The 22,521-nt window shown below is 43.5% G+C and overlaps 1 protein-coding gene across 1 annotated transcript; it reads right to left on the bottom strand.

Moving 5' to 3' along the window:
- Window positions 1–807: 807 nt before the first annotated feature.
- On the bottom strand, window positions 808–20,199 carry LOC111977347 (ras-related protein Ral-B-like). The gene is given in 6 exon segments (XM_024006731.2): window positions 808–1,380; window positions 1,671–1,805; window positions 1,807–1,846; window positions 2,181–2,389; window positions 2,946–3,113; window positions 20,061–20,199. Coding segments are annotated over 5 exon segments (624 nt in total). The 5' UTR covers window positions 3,060–3,113; window positions 20,061–20,199; the 3' UTR covers window positions 808–1,254.
- Window positions 20,200–22,521: the final 2,322 nt, after the last annotated feature.

Here is a 22,521-nt window from a genome sequence, read left to right as displayed (position 1 = left end):
TGTTGGCACAAACTGCTTCAGCATTCTCCAGCATGGGAACTTTGAAGAGTTCTTATTTTTTAAGGTATTGGCAACAATGTAGTGCACTTTCTACAAAAGCATTAGAATAAAATCCATAATAAGTACAAATATTAATAACCCAAAGCTGACATTGACTGGCTGATAGTTAATGGCAACACAGAGTGTACTTAAATCTCACTCTCCTCTTATGGTGCCAACTGACCCATATTGCACAGACTAATAGATGTGGCAGAAGTTCCATTTCAGTTCCTGTATTTACCAGGAAGTACCCAATAAGTGCCAGCAGGTGGCTCCAAAAACACTGCCTGCTAACTGCCTCAACATCCATCATTCTTAGACTAGGGTCAGGAGTTTTTCCTGACAATGTAAACTGACCCGAAGAAACTTCTGGCCCCCACATGTGCTTTGACTCCTTAGGCAATGAGCCTTCTTGATTGACAATTGCTTTATCCTATTGTAGAGGAAACAATGACGAGTTCAGTCTTAGTCCCCAACTCTTACTAACTAGGAAATATATATTTTTCCATTAAGAAACACAGCTTAGTGGTGATGTCCATGACCACATAGACATCAGTGAAAAGCATTGAAATCGCTACATTTCTGTGCTTGACAAACAATCCCCATTCACAGATCCATTCCCATTCTAGACAAAAATGTCCCAAGGCCCATTCTTGATGAAAATAAAGGGTATAATCATAAGTTGATCATAAAGGACAGATCTATTGAGATAGACAGAACAAGATCAAAGCAGATTGAAGTTAGTGTTGGAGGCAGTTTGGTCATTAGGTTGTTATCAGGGGAGCGGTCAGGCATTGCAGATCAAGTCACAGAGTAGCAGAACAATGGTCACCTTCCATTAAAAACAATAAACAGTCAGGCTATCTATCTAACCTTAAGTTTTAGTTGCAAAAACAGTGGTTGAGAATGTGGTAAACACCTGGGTTGGGGTCCATTCCATTTCACTTCTAGAAGTAAACTGAAATTCCAATTTCCCTTATTGAAAAGCAATGAGCAAAATTGCTACTGGAATTTTAGTTTACTTACGGAATTGACAGAGTTGAAATGGAACTAACCCCATACCTGCTAAACAAACCTACTATGGCCAGATTAAAAACAAATCTAAAACTTTTGACTCAACGTGAGGAGGGATGTTCTGGTGTGATTCTGAGCTGGTTGGTTCCTCAGCGTAACGATAGATTGTGGTGTTTTGTGTTGTAAAGGTCTATGTTGGGTTCAGAGTAAACAGCATCGCTCTTTGAAACTCTTCTTGTTCTTATTCTTGTTCTTCCCCTTGCCGTTTTTGTCCTTGTTTTCTGACATCTTCTTGCCTCGCACCTCTCGCATTAGGTCAAAGAATACCTTGAGAATTGAAAAGAAACAATTTACCTGAACAGACAATTATCAGTCATAGTCCACCACTATTTCTGTATCACTTTATCAACTTGAAAATGGCACATAGAACATAACTTGTCTGCAGTAATTCACACACACACACACACACACACACACACACCACACACCACACACACACACACCACACACACACACACACACACCACCACACACACAACCACACACACCACACACACACACACACACACACACAACACACACACACACCACACACACCACAACACAAACTACAGTACCTTGTCAACGTTGGCTCGTGTCTTAGCTGATGTCTCTACATACTGCACTCCCCACTCCTCTGCCTTGGCTCGGGCCTCGTCTACAGAGACCTGTCTGCGGTCCTCCAAGTCAGACTTGTTCCCCACAACCAACAGGGAATCTTACCTCCTCTGCCTTCACCCGCAGTATCTGCTCCCTGAAACGCACACATTATAAGCATTACAAATACTTTATCTGGATCCAGAGACAGGCATTGAGGTCAGTGCAAAGGAAAAACATAGGGAAAGGGAATAGAGTGTATTGTCTTACAATCAAGAAGTCATGGAAAATATTCCTAGGTCTATATTGCAGGCAAAACAACACACACACACACACACACACACACACACACACACACACACACACACACACACAAATCATAGCTTCCGAGTCTTCTGTCACTACTGTCATAGTGAGTGTTCAGTCTGAAACCCATTAGGCTGCCTTCAAAGCCATGCTAGGATACATGAGGAGTTAGTCATGGTACCAACCTGAACTCTGCAGTAGCTGTGAAGGACTCGTGTTCTGTGATGGAGAAGACTAGCAGGAAGCCCTCTCCACTCCTGAAGTAGTTGTCTCTGATGGCAGCATAGTCCTCCTGTCCAGCCGTGTCCAGGATGTCGATCTGGACCTCCTCTCCATCTAGCACCACCTTCTTCCTGTAGCTGTCTGCCTTGGTGGGCTCATAGTCCTCCACAAACTAGGAGGAGGAACCACAGAACCGTCAGAACGATTCATCAGTCACGACAGTACGTCACAGAGTGTAATGTGGAAATAGGCTGGGAGGCATCGTCACGAAGATTAGGTATTAGGTAAGTTAGAAAACAAAGCTTCTACACAATACAGCTTTGAAACATTAACATATCACAAAAAGTAACAAGTATTAGTGATGGGGGGGAAGTCGATATAGTTAAATATTGGGATATTATTTTTGACGATATATTGTATAGTTTTGACAATATCGCAATATTATTTTTTGCGCTAGTTGGCTGTACCTGCACCAAAATGCATTTTTTTTCCCTTCATAACTTGTTCTCCATATTATTTTTAAATATCAGCACTTATTTCCATGACTGATCAAAACTCATTTTCTTATGGCTCTCTCTTGTCCCTCTGCAGCAGACATATGGTAAGCAATATGTTTAGAACATTGAATCGCAATAAAATCATRTCGCCACCTAAGTATCATGATAATATCATATTGTGAGGACCCTGGCAATTCCCAGCCCTAACAAGTATGTGTGTCGTGCTCTCACCTCGTCGTACATGAACTGCAGCGTGAGGGCGGACTTGCCCACGCCACCACTCCCCACCATAATGACCTTGTGCAAGGCCAGAGAACTCTGGGTCTTACTCTTACTGGCAGCCATCTCTGGTCTCTGTCACACACACCGTCACTATGTCCAAACACTCACTGACACCACCTGTAGAGACAGAAAGTACAACAGTCAGTCAGTGAACACACACACACAAACACACAATACAGATAATACACACAGCAACAGTCCTTTGAGCTGTTGTTGTTTATTGATGTTCTGTATTATGTCATTCTGTATTATGTTTCATGTTTTGTGTGGGCCCCAGGAAGAGTAGCTGCTGCTTTTGCAACAGCTAATGGGGATCCTAATAAAATACCAAATACACACAGTACACACACACATTGCCCAGTCAATCACAGAGCCTACTAAAACTGATGGTCAACCTGTTCAATGAAAAGCACTCACAAAACCTTACACATAGTTGAACCGAGCTTGTGAAACCAAACCAGCCTACGTTGCAGCCAGTCCCAAACCTCATCCCCACACTGCCAAATAGGCTGGTCATGAATCTCACAGCAGACTTTAACAGCTGGCTTAGTGGGGTTCACCATCTAAAGGGCAATACCACCGATCAAACGCATGCCTACTGTAGGGTGGGATTTTGAACCATGATAAACACCTATTTTAAGGACAGCCTAACTCATAGAAAACCTCAAAGGAAGAGCAGTAAGACACCTTCAGGGCAGGGCAATATATCTGCATACACAGAAAACTGTACAATTGCTTTCAGGTGACTTTTAGTGACTAAGGACATTATGTCAAACTAGTTCAGTGGGTGAAATTATAATATGCTCTGGGCAATTTGATAGCCTTTGACAAAGCAGTTTAATAACATAYCGTCTGCAATATATTTTAACAATCATGGCCTTTGAGCTTCAGTGAGAACAGGTTTAGAACTTCTTAGAGCAGTGTTTGAACTGTGAGTTATCAACAGAAAGAGTCATGGAAATAACAGATTATTATTTTTAGGCAACTCTTCTACACACATTGACCACACACACAAGTGAAGTCATCTCCAAACATTTTAACAACTCCCCTCATACAGTCACTGTAAAATTAACTGTGTTCTGTAACATCCTGTAACCTCTCCCTTCACACTGTTGTGAAGGCTTTGTTAAGGATGGGACCAAGCCCTGTCCTTCCTGTTTCTGTGTAGCATAGTAGCCTACTGACACACATCTCTCTCTCCACCCTACCCCTCCCTCCAGGCATGGCCACGGCCAAGCTTAGCTGGTTACCGTGACAACCTCCACCCCACACCTGTACAGGTAAACTCTCATGGACTGATGCACATAAGATAAATGATAGTAGAGCAATTCCATGGTAACGGAATTACGCTGAGACTCCGATTTTCTACTTTAAAATGTATACCAAACAAAAACCATTGATTTCAAAGATATTTTAAAGCGAAAAAAATATATTCCATTACTGTGGAATTGCCCAGTGGCATCTGTCGGCGGATTGTGGGACGTGACAACTAAAGACTAACTTTGTTCCAGCAAAAGTCCAGTGTTCCATCACTGATCATATTAGGGAGGGGACATTTAGCCCATAGACTTGCCCAAAACTGKCTGAGAGTTTCTGTTTAGAGGGGTGGAGACTTTGCTGGTCTCCGGTTCTCATCCTGCCTCAGGGGATTTCTGTCTTTGGAAACCCAGAGCTTTCCCAGCTTCATGGGAATGTCTTCTTGTCTGATCCCCCATACCAGCAAACCTGTCAGCTCGACATAAACACACTCAAACAGTGTTTCAGTGGGTGTGCACATTACTGTTTGACTGTAAAGTCAAGTCAAATAAATGGCATCCGGGATAGAGAATGTATCATCTTGGTGGTGAATTTAAAGCAAACAACATTTCATTACTATAGAGGAGTGGTTCCCAAACTTTTTATAGTCCCGTACCCCTTCAAACATTCAACCTCCAGCTGCGTACCCCCTCTAGCACCAGGGTCAGTGCACTCTCAAATGTTATTTTTTGCCATCATTGTAAGCCTGCCACACATACACTATACGATACATTTATTAAACATAAGAATGAGTGTGAGTTGTGTCACAACCCGGCTCGTGGGAAGTGACAAAGAGCTCTTATAGGACCAGGGCACACATTATAATAATCAATAATTTTTCTCTTTATCTGTTCATCGAATATTGTGAATAACTCACCACAGGTTAATGGGTGTGCTTGAAAGGATGCACATAACTCTGCAATGTTGGGTTGTATTGGAGAGTCTCATTCTTAAATCATTTCCCACACACAATCTATGCCTGTATTTAGTTTTCATGCTAGCGAGRGCCGACAATCCACTCTCACATAGGTAAATGGTTGCAAAGGGCATCAGTGTCTTAACAGCGCGATTTGCCAAGGCAGGATACTCTGAGAGCAGCCCAATCCCGAAATCTGGCAGTGGCTTCTGATTAAATAAAATTTTCACAGAACCGCTTGTTGCAATTTCGATGAGGCTCTCTTGTTCAGATATCGGTAAGTGGACTGAAGGCAGGGCATGAAAGGGATAACGAATCCAGTTGTTTGTGTCATACGTTTCGGGAAAGTACCTGCGTAATTGCGCACCCAACTCACTCAGGTGCTTCACTATATCACATTTGACATTGTCCATAAGCTTGAGTTCATTTACACACAAAAAAATCATACAATGATGGAAAGACCTGTGTGTTGTCCTTGTTAACCTCTCTAGGGTACGTGAGACGGTAGCGTCCCACCTCTTCAACAGCCTGTGAAACTGCAGGGCGCCAAAGTCAAAACAACAGAAATCCCCTAATTAAAATTCCTCAAACATACATGTATTTTACACCATTTTAAAGATGCACTTGTTGTAAATCCAGCCACAGTGTCCGATTTCAAAAAGGCTGTACGACGAAAGCAAACCAAATGATTATGTTAGGTGAGTGCCTATTCACAGAATAACACAGCCATTTTTCCAGCCAAAGAGAGGATTCACAAAAAGCAGAAATATAGATAAAATTAATCACTAACCTTTGATGATCTTCATCAGATGACACTCATAGGACTTCATGTTACACAATACATGTACACTGCTCAAAAAAATAAAGGGAACACTAAAATAACACATCCTAGATCTGAATGAATGAAATATTCTTATTAAATACTTTTTTCTTTACATAGTTGAATGTGCTGACAACAAAATCACACAAAAATTATCAATGGAAATCAAATTTATCAACCCATGGAGGTCTGGATTTGGAGTCACACTCAAAATTAAAGTGGAAAACCACACTACAACCACACTACTACACCTTTGATGTAATGTCCTTAAAACAAGTCAAAATGAGGCTCAGTAGTGTGTGTGGCCTCCACGTGCCTGTATGACCTCCCTACAACGCTTGGGCATTGCCTCTGACATGAGGTGGTGGATTGGTCTCCTGAGGGATCTCCTCCAGACCTGGCCTAAAGCATCCGCCAACTCCTGGACAGTCTGTGGTGCACGTGGCGTTGGTGATGGAGCGAGACAGTGATGTCCCAGATGTGCTCAATTGGATTCAGGTCTGGGGAACGGGCGGGCCAGTCCATAGCATCAATGCCTTCTCTTGCAGAACTGCTGACACACTCCAGCCACATGAGGTCTAGCATGTCTTGCATTAGGGGAACCAGGGCCAACTGCACCAGCATTTTGGTCTCACAAGGGGTTCTGAGGATCTCATCTCGGTACCTAATGCAGTCAGGCTACCTCTGGTGAGCACATGGAAGGATGTGCGGCCCCAAAGAAATGCCACCCACACATGACTGACCCCCGCCAAACCGGTCCATGCTGGAGGATGTTGCAGGCAGCAGAACGTTCTCACGGCGTCTCCAGACTCTGTCAGCTGTCTGTCACATGTGCTCAGTGTGAACCTGCTTTCATCTGTGAAGAGCACAGGGCGCCAGTGGCGATTTGTCAATCTTGGTGTTCTCTGGCAAATGCCAAACGTCCTGCACGGTGTTTGGCTGTAAGCACAACCCCCACCTGTGGACGTCGGGCCCTCATACCACCCTCATGGAGTCTGTTTCTGACCGTTTTGAGCAGACACATGCACATTTGTGGCCTGCTGGAGGTCATTTTGCAGGGCTCTCTGGCAGTGTCCTCCTGCACCTCTTGCACAAAGGCGGAGGTAGCGGTCCTGCTGCTGGTTGTTGCCTCCTACGGCCTCCTCCACGTCTCCTGATGTACTGGCCTGTCTCCTGGTAGCGCCTCCATGCTCTAGACACTACGCTGACCAGACACAGCAAACCTTCTTGCACAGCTTCGCATTGATGTGCATCCTGGATGAGCTGCACTACCTGAGCCACTTGTGTGGGTTGTAGACTCCGTCTCATGCTACCACTACAGTGAAAGCATTCAAAAGTGACCAAAACACAGCCAGGAAGCATAGAACTGAGAAGTGGTCTGTGGTCACCACCTGCAGACCCACTCCTTTATTGGGGGTGTCTTGCTAATTGCCTATAATTACCACCTGTTGTCTATTCCATTTGCACAACAGCATGTGAAATTTATTGTCAATCAGTGTTGCTTCCTAAGTGGACAGTTTGATTCACAGAAGTGTGATTGACTTGGAGTTATATGTGTTGTTTAAGTGTTCCCTTTATTTTTTTGAGCAGTGTATATGTTTTGTTCGGTAAAGTTCATATTTATATCCAAAAATCTGAGTTTACATCGGCGCTTTACGTTCAGAAGTTCCAAAACATCTTGATTTTGCAGAGAGCCACATCAATTTACAGGAATACTCATAAATACACATTGCTAAAAGATACAACTGGAATTTGGAATGGAATTTTAGATGCACTTCTCCTTAATGCAACCACTGTGTCAGATTTCAAAAAAGCTTTACGTAAAAAAGTTGACTGATCCAGCTGTAATGCATAGAATTCACTGGCTTGTATGCAAAGCAGTTATTGTTTCAAAACATCTCCTGCCATGTCACTGATGCATCGTGAAACAGTGTTGTTTGATGAAGGCATTGTCTGTATAGTTTTTTGGGCCTTTTCCCCCGGCATTGTCCCAGCCATATCCGTGGCAGCAGGAAGAATTAGGTCCTCCACAATAGTATGGGGCTTGCCTGTCCTAGCCACTCGGTAGCTCACCATATAAAACTCTTCTAGCCCCTTATTAATTGTATCTGTTGCTTTTATACATGTCTTACCACTCGAAAGTCATCTTAATTCTCGCTCAAATAACTCCTGTGGCTTATTTTTCAAATGGGCATGTTATGTTTCTAAATGTCTGCGCAAGAGTGAAGGTTTCATCAAGTTGTGAGATAGTACTTTTGCACATATAACACACTGTGGCTGAGGAAAGGCACTGCTCCCAATATAGGTGAACCCCAAATCAATGTAGTTCTTATCATATTTGCGCCTCTTTGATGGTCCAACGCCCATGTCTGTTTTTCCTGCACACTTGGCCACAGCTAAGCTATGATATGTCTATAGCAGAAAACAAATGGCTTCATGAAGGTAAAACCACTAACTGGGGGGGTGAAGGGAGGAGTGGCCTTATGGGATGCCAGGTCACCCTGGATCTTCCTGTCAAGGAAAAAATAGGTCTGCCCATGTAACGTCCTGTCTTTGTTTCTAGAGGCCGACCTGAGTGGACAGGAAGGACACACCGGGTGGCTGCAGACTGAACCTGCTGAGTGACGAGCTCAGCACTTTAAAACAGAAGGTACAGTAAATGTGTTACTTCCATCCAACACACAATGAGACCGAGCAAGAAAAGCAGAACTGCTATACTACCACTCAGCCTAGTTTATCACTCATTCACTTTGTTAGGTCTCAATTTAAAATGTTGTACAAATCCAATGCTACTGCCTAATATACACTACATTATAGTACTATTACAGGTTCATTATGGATAACGTCATTGTCATTGTAGGCTCATTGAAGAAGAAAAAACGAACATGACTTGTGAATGAGAGGCCCATCGAGAATGAGTCAGTCATGGGATCCTCGATTTCCTCTAACTTCAGTGCCCGTCAATGAAAGTCTACGCTAAGGTTAAATGGAGGGCGGCCTTGCGTGCCCGGTCCCAGCAGAAAACACTGCCTTCTACCTGACCTATATATACAGCATAGTACAGTAGAGGGTTGTAAGGATATACAAGGCCTATCTGCATGATCGGTCTGTGTCTGACAGCTAGGAGCTGCTGAAATATAAATGACTAGAGCGTACAACCAGGCTGCAGGAATTCATTAGGATTCCCCAGACGATACACTGAGTCCATATAGCAGGCAGAAGGAAGCCTATGTTCTCCACACAGACGATACAGTGAGTCCATACAGCACAGCCAGGCATAGGGCCAGGCAGCCAATGTTCTCTACTGTCTTCCACCCTTCCACATCCCATACAACAGACAGCACAGTGAATCCATATAGCGGCAGAGAAGAGCCCACTAGGCAGTCCCATGTTCTCTTCACTGTCTTGGCACCTTCCGACATGGAATAGCCCACAACACAGTGCGACCCTGGGAAATTCCTGGCCCAGGCTTTAGCCTCCCACAGCCTATCCAGTAGGCCTATTTATTGCAGTGTAATGTGTAATATGCAGTGTAGGATAGAAACAGGCCTCAGTCAGGTGTCCTCTGCATGTGTACTACTCTGTCCACTACAAATACTTATCTGTAGATCAGTGCATTGTTGGATGAGAAGTGCTTGATCAGGGTGACCAAAAACCTCTCCACTGCAGAGAGGCGWCAAGGGGGAGGGGAGGGCTGGGGTCAATCAAGGCACATGTCAGGACAGGAGCTCAGCCCGGGACACTGGGGGGAGGAGGGGCAGGAGGAAGGGACGAGTAGCAGAACAGGTGAATGCTGCTAGAGACATGCCAGGATAGATCAGTCAGGATAAAGTCAGGTGACAGGCAACATGGTGTACAGGTTACTGCAATTAAACAGCAGTCAACCTAACAGAACATTGTCTGAAATTATGGGTTTCAGAAGCCAGAGTCAGGTCCATATTATTGTGATACAGAACATATCCTGCCATTTACACTGACTCATCAATAACACACTGACTGAAATAGAAGTATAGTACTGGAAAACAATAATTAAATGTAATTAATTCAAATAATGTAACTTGATGAGTTTCAAAACATGAGCCATGATGCGACCACTATGTTAGCATACTCTGGTAAAGTGTTTAGAATGCAGTTGTCTGGTAGGACTCTTCCTGCCTTCACCTTAAAGGCCAGTTGGGGACTTTCTGAAAAATGTGATGGGGAAAACAGGGGGATTGATGGCCCAGAAAACATCCCCCAGCCAGGCCTCCCTTCCCTTTTCTAAAACCCTCTCACCCCAAGCTACAGTATAGGCACTTCCTCTGGACGAACTCACATCTCACTTCCCTCCAAAACAGTACCAGGACTAGCCAGTTCCTCATCACCTGATCAGCACATTACACACTAGGGGCACAGAACTGATGAGAAAGAGACACACAAAAAGCTTTTGTTCTCTTTCTCTTATTTCCACAAAGTGTATGGTACAAGCAGCAAGTTCCCTTCTAGTCTTTCTCTAGAATAAGTATGGCAGATAGCTTATGGACTAGTGTTGCATTGATTGTGGCCAGAGTGGACTCTACAGTTAAAGTCATGAGGCAGGTGTTTAGGGGAAGGGGATTTAATCTGTAACCTAAACAGCACCCTGCACAGAGGGACAGGGTGTTCAGGGGAGTACTCACAGACTCTGGCAATGTCCCAATTACCTACTTTCTCCCAAAGTGTAAACTTCTTCACTTCCCTTCACTGATTTAAAAGGAATTGACTAGTATAAGAAATATGGTTAAACGCCCATGCCTCGACCAATCCAATGCTTTTAGATTTGTAGGAAGTAGTGAACGGGTGCACACTTCAGGAGAAAGGAAATATTATTGGGACGCACCCCTTGTTTATCATCAGAAGGCTTATGAATAATTGAGAAGGAGAGAGAGGGATTTATTTGTACTTTAATTGCATTTTTGTTCAATGTTTACTTTCTTTAAAGATCATATTTGAAACAGTATTTAAGGTCCATTCAGTTAAAATAAGGATTCTGGGGCTAATTTGTGAGGAAAAGCAGCTCCCCAATCTGAGCTGCCCGACACCCCACAATGCATACTAACCATCCCCAGCAGAGGAACACACAGAGGACTCTTTGACTAATTTGGGCAGCAGGGTGCTAAACTGGGTCTCTGTTTCAAGCCTGATCCAACCGCCCTAGTCGCTTAGTAGTACATTCACTCTTCTGAATTCTTAACACCCCTAATTCACTACATTCATAAATGCACTTGTGGAGGGCATTCACTAGTATTTAAATAGGGAGAATAGATCATATATAGGGGCTGATCTAACACACTTTTACTGTTTATAGGTCTTATAGGAACATATAGCTATGCACAATGTTCTTGAATATGTAGAGAAAAAACACCATATGTAATTTTGTGATGACATCAGAGAGGAGTAGTCTTTCAGTTCGTGTTCAGTATCATAGGACTGGTTTTTCTGAGTCTATCTGGGGATGATTGGGGGGGGGGGGGGGGGGTGGTTTTTTAGTTGGGAAAACAGGGAACCTCCCAGATACTCCCCCCCCCCCCCAATCCCATACTGCTACCACACACTCATACAACTCCTAAGCACTCAATCAGCTTTCTATTTATTTCCTTTCATTAGAGACTCGGGTACATTTCCTGATCTGTAGTACTAATTTACAGCTCACTCTCCATTTTTTCCAATAAAGAAACTGCATCCTCCTCTCCTAGTTGTCTTGTCCCCATCTCTTAGCTCTATCGGCTAACATTTGTCAGCTGTAGGCCTAATCATCCTCTGAAAGTTTTCAAGGGAAACAAAGCAGCCCCACAGACACACACAGTGGCCCCTAGGCTCCAGTCAATGGGTTACCATGGAGACAGGGCATGTCCCACTTCATCTCAACTCCCTCTCAGGGATCAGGGGTGCATGGCTGCCTAGAGTGAAGGACGCAATGGGGTCTTTGAGATCTCCAAAGAGGAGCTTGGAGCTCAACATTGTGGTAGCATTACCAGGAAAAAGATGCTAACAGATGTTATCTGCTATGCTATATAAACTCAGCAAAAAAAGAAACGTCCCTTTTTCAGGACCCTGTCTTTCAAAGATAATTCGTCAAAATCCCAAAAACTTCACAGATCTTCATTGTAAAGGGTTTAAACACTGTTTCCCATGCTTGTTCAATGAACCATAAACAATTAATGAACATGCACCTGTGGAACGGTCGTTAAGACACTAACAGCTTACAGACGATAGGCAATTAAGGTCACAGTTATGAAAACTTAGGACACTAAAGAGGCCCTTCTACTGACTCTGAAAAACGCCAAACGAAAGATGCCCAAGGATGTTCCTGCTCCTCTGCGTGAAAGTGCCTTAGGCATAATGCAAGGAGGCATGAGGACTGCAGATGTGACCAGGGCAATAAATTGCAATGTGAGACGCCAAAGACAGCGCTACAGAGAGACAGGACGGACAACTGATCGTCCTCGCAGTGACAGACCACGTGTTACAACACCTGCACAGGATCGGTACATCCGAACATCACACCTGCTGGACCGGTACAGGATGGCAACAACAACTGCCCGAGTTACACMAGGAACGCACAATCCCTCCATCAGTGCTCAGACTGTCCGCAATAGGCTGAGAAAGGCTGGACTGAGGGCTTGTAGGCCTGTTGTAGTAAGGCAGGTCCTCACYAGACATCACTGGCAACAACGCCGCCTATGGGCACAAGCCCACTGTCGCTGGACCAGACAGGATTGGCAAAAAAGTGCTCTTCACTGACGAGTCGCATTTTTTTCTCACCAGGGGTGATGGTCGGATTCGCGTTTATCGTTGAAGGAATTAGCGTTACACCGAGGCCTGTACTCTGGAGCGGGATCAATTTGGAGGTGGAGGGTCCGTCATGGTATGGGGCGGTGTGTCACAGCATCATCGGACTGAGCTTGTCATTGCAGGCAATCTCAACGCTGTGCGTTACAGGGAAGACATCCTCCTCCCTCATGTGGTACCCTTCCTGCAGGCTCATCCTGACATGACCTTCCAGCATGACAATGCCACCAGCCATACTGCTCGTTCTGTGTGTGATTTCCTGCAAGACAGGAATGTCAGTGTTCTGCCATGGCCAGCGAAGAGTCCGGATCTCAAACCCATTGAGCACGTCTGGGACCTGTTGGATCGGAGGGTGAGGGCTGGGGCCATTCCCCCCAGAAATGTCCGGGAACTTGCAGGTGCCTTGGTGGAAGAGTGGGTTAACATCTCACAGCAAGAACTGGCAAATCTGGTACAGTCCATGAGGAGGAGATGCACTGCAGTACTTAATGCAGCTAGTGGCCACACCAGATACTGACTTACTTTTAAGATACTGACTTACTTTTAAGACACATTATTCAATTTCTGTTAGTCACATGTCTGTGGAACTTGTTCAGTTTATGTCTCAGTTGTTGAATCTTCTAATGTTCATACAAATATTTACACATGTTAAGTTTGCTGAAAATAAATGCAGTTGACAGTGAGAGGAGGTTTCTTTTTTGCTGAGTTTACTATGCTAGATGCTATGCTATGATAGATACTATACTACGGTAGATTATATGCTGTGCTAAATTATATGCTAACAGATGCTTTTATGTGGTGGCCTGGAATCAAACGACAGCAATCATAGTGATGGCAACGCTCATATCTATCCAACACATCCCACTCACATCCTTCTGACTCAGATGCTATGTGGCCTGGAATCAAAACCTCCTAGTCAGAGCAATGGTGATGGCGATAAACATATCAGCCCCTCATCCAACTACTGACACGGCCGGGGCCTTCTAAGCMCTGAACAGACCCCAGACCGCTGGCTCTCTGTCTATCTCCCACTACAGCCATATCACGCGCTGCTAGTGCAGCTCGTGCAACTCTGGCAACATAACCCAACATAACCCGCAGTACCATTACCAGCACCCATAGAGATTACCAGCACTCGACATGAGTGGGAGAATGCCACACATCTGCAGTGGCATGAACTGTAATCAGCCTGAGAGGCCCTCGAGCAGCGTCCCCCATCACAGGCAGGCACAGGCAAAGACACTGACACACACAGCCTGAGCTAGTCAAATGAGATGTAGGCCTACAACCTCAATAGAGCACAGGCAGGCACAGAGAGGCACTAGCATACACAACGGGCACAGAGACAGCATAACATACCTAGCCACATGAATGTGATTATTAAGACTTACCTCAACAGAGCACACAGTCAGGGACAGACTGACGGCAGAGTTAGGCCTAGGCTATGAGACCGTGAGACATTGTTGTTCATTGAAACATTAGAGTAGAATGGTATAGGCCTGTGGTAGAGCCTCATCAAACCTTGTTTCCTAAAAACAGAACATGGCCTTACGTAATATGTACTACAGTAGAGTATGTAAGAGAGGGAGGGGATAAGAATAACCTTTGCAACAACGGTCCGGACCGACCTACTTCAGAATAAGGCCCATGTCTTGAAAATATATATMATGAAAAATGCATAGCTAGCTTCTCTCTGTAGTCTGTACTTAGATGTAAGGCAGAATATAGTCCTGTTTGCTTTTGTAGTCATTTTGCTTGGTGTTATTGGTTTTAAAATTAAATAAGTTAAACACATAGAATCCATACATTGGATTGCATACCATTTAGGCCTAAGGAGAAAACGTCTGATTCTAATCAAAGCCTGTTACTATGGTAGTGAGCCTATGCATTAGGCTTAACTTCATGTGTTAGGAGCACAATCTCAGGGGTGCCAGACAACTCCCAGGTCTTGCTGGGACATGTAGTGAGAAAACAAGCATTTCGTAAAGACATCCCCGGCTTCAGTCAAAAAGAGACACAAGAAGAGAAAGCGAGAGTGAGAAAACATGCATTTCGTAAGGACATCCCCACCTTCAGTCAGAGAGAGCGAGAGAAAGATGTGGAAGGAAGGAGAGAACACAAAGGGAGAGGGGGAAATAAGGCAAGATGGATACAAAAACCACCAACTAGCTGGCAGATACATAAGTTAAGCAGGGCCAAAAAGAGAAGTTATAAGAACCCTTTTTCCCCATGTAGGCCTACTTTTTCCTTGTCAAAGTCAACAGACTATGAGTGGGTCTGGGCTCTGGGTGAAGTTGAGCAAAGCTGGAGGGGCTTACTCGGTGACAAGCAGGGCTGGGTTGTGGCAAGAGGAGAGCCTCCCTCAGCCCAGCCTCCCTAGAGAGGCCCTGCTTGTGGACATGTTTATGTTTATGGTCCAGGGAGGGTGAAGGGCTGGTACCCACTACCACTCAGACCTGGCTTCAAATACTTGGTATTTGAAATATTTCAAATACATTGAGCGTTTGCTTTCGTCTACCTGGAATACCAGGCAGGTGGGGCTTGCAACTTTTGGGACTTTCCCATTGGTGCCATTGCAACAGGAGGGGACCAGTCACCTCCCAGGACTTGCTGGGACATGCAGTGAGAAAACAAGCATTTCGTGAAGACATCCCTGTCTTCAGTCAGAAATGCGTGGAATAAAGGAGAGAAAGTGAGAAAGAGAGAGAAAACAATCATTTCGTAAATATATCCCCGGCTTCAGTCAAAAAGAAAGACGTGCTTTAGTCTACCTGGAATACCAGGTAGGTGGGGCTTGCACCTTTTGGGACTTTTCCATTGGCTACATTGCAACAGGCATACTCAAATCAAGCACACCTAAAGTATTTAGAATTTCAAATAGTATTTGAACCCGGGTGTAGCTGGCTCCCACTACTTAAACTCCCCTCAATTCTCTCCAGTAGGCACAAGGGGCATCCAGCCAACAAGGCATTCATCACCAGGAGGTCACTGATAGGACCTGACTCTCACAACAAAATATACAGCATTGACTCCGACGCAGAGCAGACGATTGATGGCATGATGGTCCGTTTCTCTTTCTCCTCTCTGAAAAGGAGCTTTTCCCAAGTCATATAAAATGGCTCTATGTCTGTGCCTGTCTAGCCCAACATCATTAGTAGACAGTTCTCTTCTTACTCAGATGTCATTACATTCTGAATGAATTTCTAGAAGACAAGACAGGAGGCCAGAGACGGTCAGCTAAAGTCACTAGGAAGATCTTTAAATAGTGCATGAGGTTCTCTGTCATGGATCGGAGCAGAACTGTCATCAGGTTAAACTGGAAAGAAAGAACCCTGAAGGAAACCCATTTTTTCAGCTCTCCTGCTATATCAGATAATACTTGTCATATTCTTTCTGACAGCTCCCAGTAACAGGAAATAACCAGAAGGATTATATTTTAAACGAAAGGGCCTTGAGTAGCTCTGACACAGTCACATAAACATTCACAGCCTGAGTGATTGTTTTAGGGCTCGGGGGGAGAGAAAGAATTCAGGGCCAGTCCAGTATCAATCTCAGGACCTTTCTCCACAGAAACAAAGATTCTGACAGTCCTTCACAATCAGTGAGGGAAATAAAGCAGTCTCACTGAGACAGACCAGCATCAGAAAGTTAAGGCCTTGCATGCCACTTTTTTCTCATCTGTGAAAGCATTCATTTATGACCACCATGCATACCCTAGCCTAGACCATTACCCATTAATAATCCTTGTCATAAGACATTCAGAATCTCTCAGAACTTCACTTAACAAAAGTCTATTGACTTTAATGGGTTATAAACAAAACTGTTTATTCAGTTAGGGACAAAGACCACGAACACCAGCTGTGGGAAGGAAAATGTGCATGCCTTCACATTCAGTCAGACACACTGGTCTGGTCGTCTGAAGTTAAACTTAAAAAAGATGTGAATTAAGACTAGACAGGACTCCTGCTGTAAAACGTCATGTTATCTTGTTAAGGGGACCTAAATGAGGATCTGACGGTCTCTACATTCTGCCTTCAAAGACAGAAGAATGCTCTGAATATAACCTTATTTTGGGTGCCCTTCTGAAACTTAAAGAGCACAAGGAAGCGAAAGCACAAGGAAGGGAAAGCACAAGGCAACACCAGCTGTACAAACAGGCCTATGTTTCCATATGGAATATCTAGGCTACTACACTTCGGCATCATTCATCTCCTTGTGATTCCCTTGATTTTGAAATTACTATTTCCTGTAATATTTTTTGCAATATTGTCAGGAATGTGTAACAACCAACAACTGGTCCAGTTGATGGAAGATATACTGTAGTCCGCAGTTTCACTTAATAAGGTAAATGTTAAGGTTAACTGGCTGCACTTCAGAGTCCAATGTGGCACTACCACATGACAGAACAGAGGAACACATAATATAGTCAAAATGGGTGGGTTTTGTTCATGCTCTATTCCTCAAGAGACAGAATGAAACTAGGCTTGGTCCACCCTGAGGCACAGAGAGCTTAATATGGGGATGTTACTATTTCACAGCTCACTGGCTGCGTCTGAATACCCATACTTGCGTCCTAAATAGTAGTTTGTTTGAGTATGCGAGGGGGGAAAAAAGTTTACTAGTATGCGACAATTCAAAAATCGAGTATGGTTAAAATGCCAGGATGTTAGTCTCATTTTAGGTCTTCATCTAGTAGAATTCGATGCACACTTTTCCACAATGCATTGGAAGAGTTGGGCTGCAAATGATAGGCCCTAGTTCTCTTCAAGTAGCCAAACTAGGCTACTTAATTGGGAAGGTGCCCAAAGCTTCTGTGGTGGTGTTCAAATTAAAATGATCACGAGAATTGCATCGTAGGCTACAACACTCTTAGACAAAAGGTTTCCAAAAGGGTTCTTCGGCTGTCCCCATAGATGAACCCTTTTTGGCTCCAGGTAGAACCCTTTTGGGTTCCATGTAGAACCATCTGTAGAAAGGGTTCTACATGGAAAGAAAAGGGTTCTACCTGGGACCAAATAAGGTTATTCAAAGGGTTCTCCTATGGAACCAGTCGAAGAACCCTTTTTTAGACAGCACCTTTTTTTCTAAGAGTGTATATCTTTGAAAACAAGTATTTTTTATATATTTTTTCCCCCTAAGTGGATTTCTGTTTTCACACTGAAAAGTGTTTCTTGTTCTCCTGGCCTTTTTCAGAGCTTTTAAACTAAATACTAAACTATCTTTTGATTTGTGAATGTGTCGGCACCGGGGACTCGGTATGTGGCTGCTGTATTGATGTCATGGTAATCAGGCCTTATGATTTGAACATATGGATTGTTTTAATTTTGTAGGCGTGGCTACCTATTTAATTATTGCATTTATGGATCAAGCCTTCGCAGTCATTCTGATCTCGTTCTCAATGATCAGTGCTTTAGTTTATTATGTTGCTGACCAGCGGTTCTGAACTTGTGATGCACCTGACTGTCCACGTTTTTCTGTGCAATAGCCTTTTGATTTGAACATTTGAAAAGTTTTGGTGTGTGTACTAGGGCTATTTTTATTTAATTTACACTGAGTATACCAAACATTCGGAACACCTTCCTAATATTGAGTTGCAAGGCCAGTGTCTTATGTTAACTTATTACAGCACAGTACGGTCAGAACGTGTGTGTGTGTGTGTGTGTGCCCCTCCCACACCCTGGTGATAAGGGTGATGTAACTGTTCCACACCATACAGCCCATGTCTGTCATGTCATGTGATAAAGTCCATATAAAGGTTACACCCAACTTGAAGAACAACAGTAAGAAGTAGCAAAATAATGGGCATGCCGTATCAAATTAAAACAAAAAGGCAATATTTAAGTAATTTATAAACTTCATAAAGGCTACATGACATGATTGTTGCTGAGCATAACCAGGAAGGATCTGTGTTATTAGCCTACATGTTTCAAAAAAAATATTTCAACAACAAAAAGAATTCAGTCTAAATACTCTGCATCGGTTTTGGTAACAAATGAAAATGCCATTACTTATAGGCCTAAGTAGCCTTGCTCTGTTGACCTGGTGAACTATTTTGACAGGGCAGTACATACATGTCATTCCTTTTTTAAAGAGACAAGATACTAACCCATGCATGATAAATGTGTCCTAAAGTACAGACAAGATATTATGGGAAAAGACAGTTTTGCTGATCAATCAGATTTTTACTAAAACACACATTCATGTGAGCTACCTTGGGTGTGGCAACCTCATTAGACATCTGTAAAATCAATGTATGAATGGTACATAACCATGTCGGCAGCACAGTGTTGTTTACATGCATAAGGCAAATATGGAACAAGATGTGAAGTATCCTCCTATGTATATTCTCTGGTTGATTTGGTCCTAAAGTCACAGTAGCATGTTTTAACAGTGTAATTACCTATAAAATGGTCTGTTAGGATAATCAATGGTGGGAGAGCTAAATGAAACATTGTAGCTGGGGAAGCGATCAGAGATACAGCTGCCTAAGACACTCTTACTGTATCTAATATGTAGCCTATCTAATAGGCCTACTGTATCTAAAGGAAACATATTTATACATATATATGTGTCTTGTTTCACACATCTACAAGTGTGTAACCTGTACAAGTGTGTGGCGTGAAATGGAAATGTGTTTTTATGTGTGTGGCTCATGGCCAGGGATCAGATTAAATACTTGGATTAAAATATGATTTAAATTACATTCAGCAAAACAGCTGACTAAAAGAAAATAAATAAACATAAGAAAATATCGCAGTGATACAGTAGCCTAGCCTAACCATCAATGATCGTTGTTTTGGCCTTGATACTACAACAACATTATAGCAACATTGTTGTTTTACTAGTCTATAATATCGCCGAGTGCAACAATGTATAAAAATACTGATGGTCTCTAAAGGACTTCTATCATCATCGTGCCACATCCCCGTTACCGCCTCSGGGAGTGTGCTTTCAATTGGATAAGTGCAACTGGTAAAGGCCCTACCACTATTTGGAATAATTGTATTATGGTCGTTTCAAAAAGAAGTCACAAATATGGGCATTTATTCCCATAGTCTGCAAATCTATAGATTTGAGTTAGACTACCTACCAGTCGAGGCAGGTTTTCCCTCCCTTCCTTCCTTTACTCACTCTGAAAGAACAGACGTAGTAGCGCCATGGCTACATAGAAATGCTCTGTAATAAATATACATGTATTTATTGGATATTTATGAAAGCTTACCAAAGCAAGATTTTGACGTTTCCCCTTTCTTGCTGCTATCTTGATGAGTGCATTAATGGTGAATAGCGAGGCATAGGGCTGCCGAGTTCCACTGTTCCAACACAGACCGACCGTCCGCTGCAACTCAAAACCCCACCTTCCGGACATACAGGGAGGAAGAAACCCGACAGGATATGATGTCAACAACAGCTCACTTGCGCTGGCACTCCAAATGGCCCCGTCATAATATCGTCCAAATGGATTCTTCCTTTCCTCCTTACTTGAAGTAGTATGCTCATCTCTGATCAGGAGTGACATGGATCGATGAAAGTTATGGGATAAATCTCTCCTTTCACCAATCCATCTGTTAGGGCAGTGAGCTACTTTATGAAAGTGAGGGGTTCGTTTGAAAGCATTTGAATAGGAACACTGCACCTTGTATGAATACTGATCTTCACACATAGGCCTAGTTGTCTTTCGTTTGTGTAAATGTATGAACACATAATCAGTTATGAGTTATATTTTGTCTGATTTTCTTTATGGATTACATTTGACAAATGTTTAAATAATAGGCCTAAGTAATGTTGTATCATAGTGCCACCTGTTGATAAGAATAAACAGAATAGAACAGAATACACTGTGTATACAAAACATTAGGAACACCTGCTCTTTCCATGACATAGACTGACCAGGTGAATCCAGGTGAACGCTATGATCCCGTATTTATGTCACTTGTTAAATCCACTTCAATCAGTGTAGATGAAGGGGAGGAGACAGGTTGAATAAGGATTTTTAAGACTTGAGACAACTGAGACACGGATTGTGTATATGTGCAAAAAGATGTAAGTGCTTTTGAACGTGGTATGGTAGTTGGTGCCAGGCGCACCGGTTTGTGTCAAGAACTGCAACGCTGCTGGGTTTCACACTCAACAGTTTCTCGTGTCCACCACCCAAAGAACATCCAGCCAACTTGACACAACAGTGGGAAACATTGGAGTCAACATGGGCCAACATCCCTGTGGAACGCTTTCGACAACATGTAGAGTCCATGCCCCGATATATTGAGGCTGCGGTCAAGTGAGTCGACTAGTGATGGGTCGTTTGCGAACGAGTCGGCTCTAAGAGCCGGCTCTTGTAGGTGAACGTTGGGAGCCGGCTCGCATATCAAAAGAGCCAGATCTATTTATAAATATATTTTTAAAATTAAGATATGAATAATCAAAATATTTAAATGAATAGAATTAACTAATTCAAAGAACGAAAAAATAAAAAAATAATATAGGCCTAAATGCTCAAGCGCACACACACATTCATTCTGACTGTCTGCTCAGACTAACAGCATCACCTGTTGTTCCTGTCAATCAGACACGCAGTATCAACCAATGAACCAAAGATACGTGAGGGAGGGCCGAGCCAACTCACTCACAGTCACACACTTAGCAGCCGAGGAGAGAGATGAAGGACATCGGCTCTTTTTGGTGAGCTGAGCAGAACGAGCCGGCCCACTGAAAAGAGCCGGAATGCCCATCACTAGAGCCGACACTTGCAAAACGCGATCAAGCCATCCGCTCTTCAGTTTACGCCTACCATTTTTGCGTGAATACACATCACTTTACGGTATCACGTGTTTTCTGGTAGGGAACTGAGTCTGGTGCACCGTCGTGCACAGGTAGAGACAATACGCTACAAATCATTCCAAGCAAACAGTTTGAAGAATACATATTCAATCTTCCACTATCAAAATTATACCAAATCGTTTATTTCATTTTCGCGACTTATCAAAAGTGACTTTGATATCACAGGTAGAGTTAGGCTGCAGTAGCCTAATGGTGGTGCTGTTTAGGAAATGTTAAATTGTTCAAGGAATATGTGTTTACGGTCATGATATTGTAGCGACCCGCACAGACAGCTGTGTGTTATGTGTTAGGCTAGGAGGTGGTTGTGTTGTACTGACCAGTACCCGGTGTTTGCGGGGTCCGACATGTCAATCAACCTGCTATCTGCCAATCACGGGAATGCCTGGAATGTTCTGATGCCGGGCATCCTGGTGGTTGGCGGAGTGGCGTGGAGGGGGGTTGGGCAGGGGGGTGGAGCATTGGAAGTTAAGACCAGGTTCAGCCTTTGTTCTCTCTCTCTTACATCTGGGCTTCACAAGAGAAGGTCACGATTGGCTTGTGGGTTATCTGTCATCTATTTGGCGTGTGCTACGGCCCAAACAGTAGCCTGTGTAAAGTTGGTTTAATAAACCGTCAATTCGCAAACTCAAGCCTCTGTCTGGACAATTGTTCATTTATGATCTAGTCAGGTCATTACATTGGTGTCAGAAGTAAAAACGTTGATACAAGTTAGCCAGCTAGCTAGCTGACTTATGTGGCTAGCTACCGTAGGTGAGAACGGGGATTGAAAATGCTTCGAGGGAATCCGAAAGTGAAGGTGGAGGTAGGGGACGATTATGGCCAAGGAGGTGCGTGTGAATGGACGT

The sequence above is a fragment of the Salvelinus sp. IW2-2015 genome, linkage group LG2 (assembly GCF_002910315.2).
Source record: "Salvelinus sp. IW2-2015 linkage group LG2, ASM291031v2, whole genome shotgun sequence".
Classification (NCBI taxonomy): domain Eukaryota; kingdom Metazoa; phylum Chordata; class Actinopteri; order Salmoniformes; family Salmonidae; genus Salvelinus; species Salvelinus sp. IW2-2015.
Note: the sequence above shows the minus strand (reverse complement) of the source record. Positions and strands in the feature narration are given on the sequence as shown.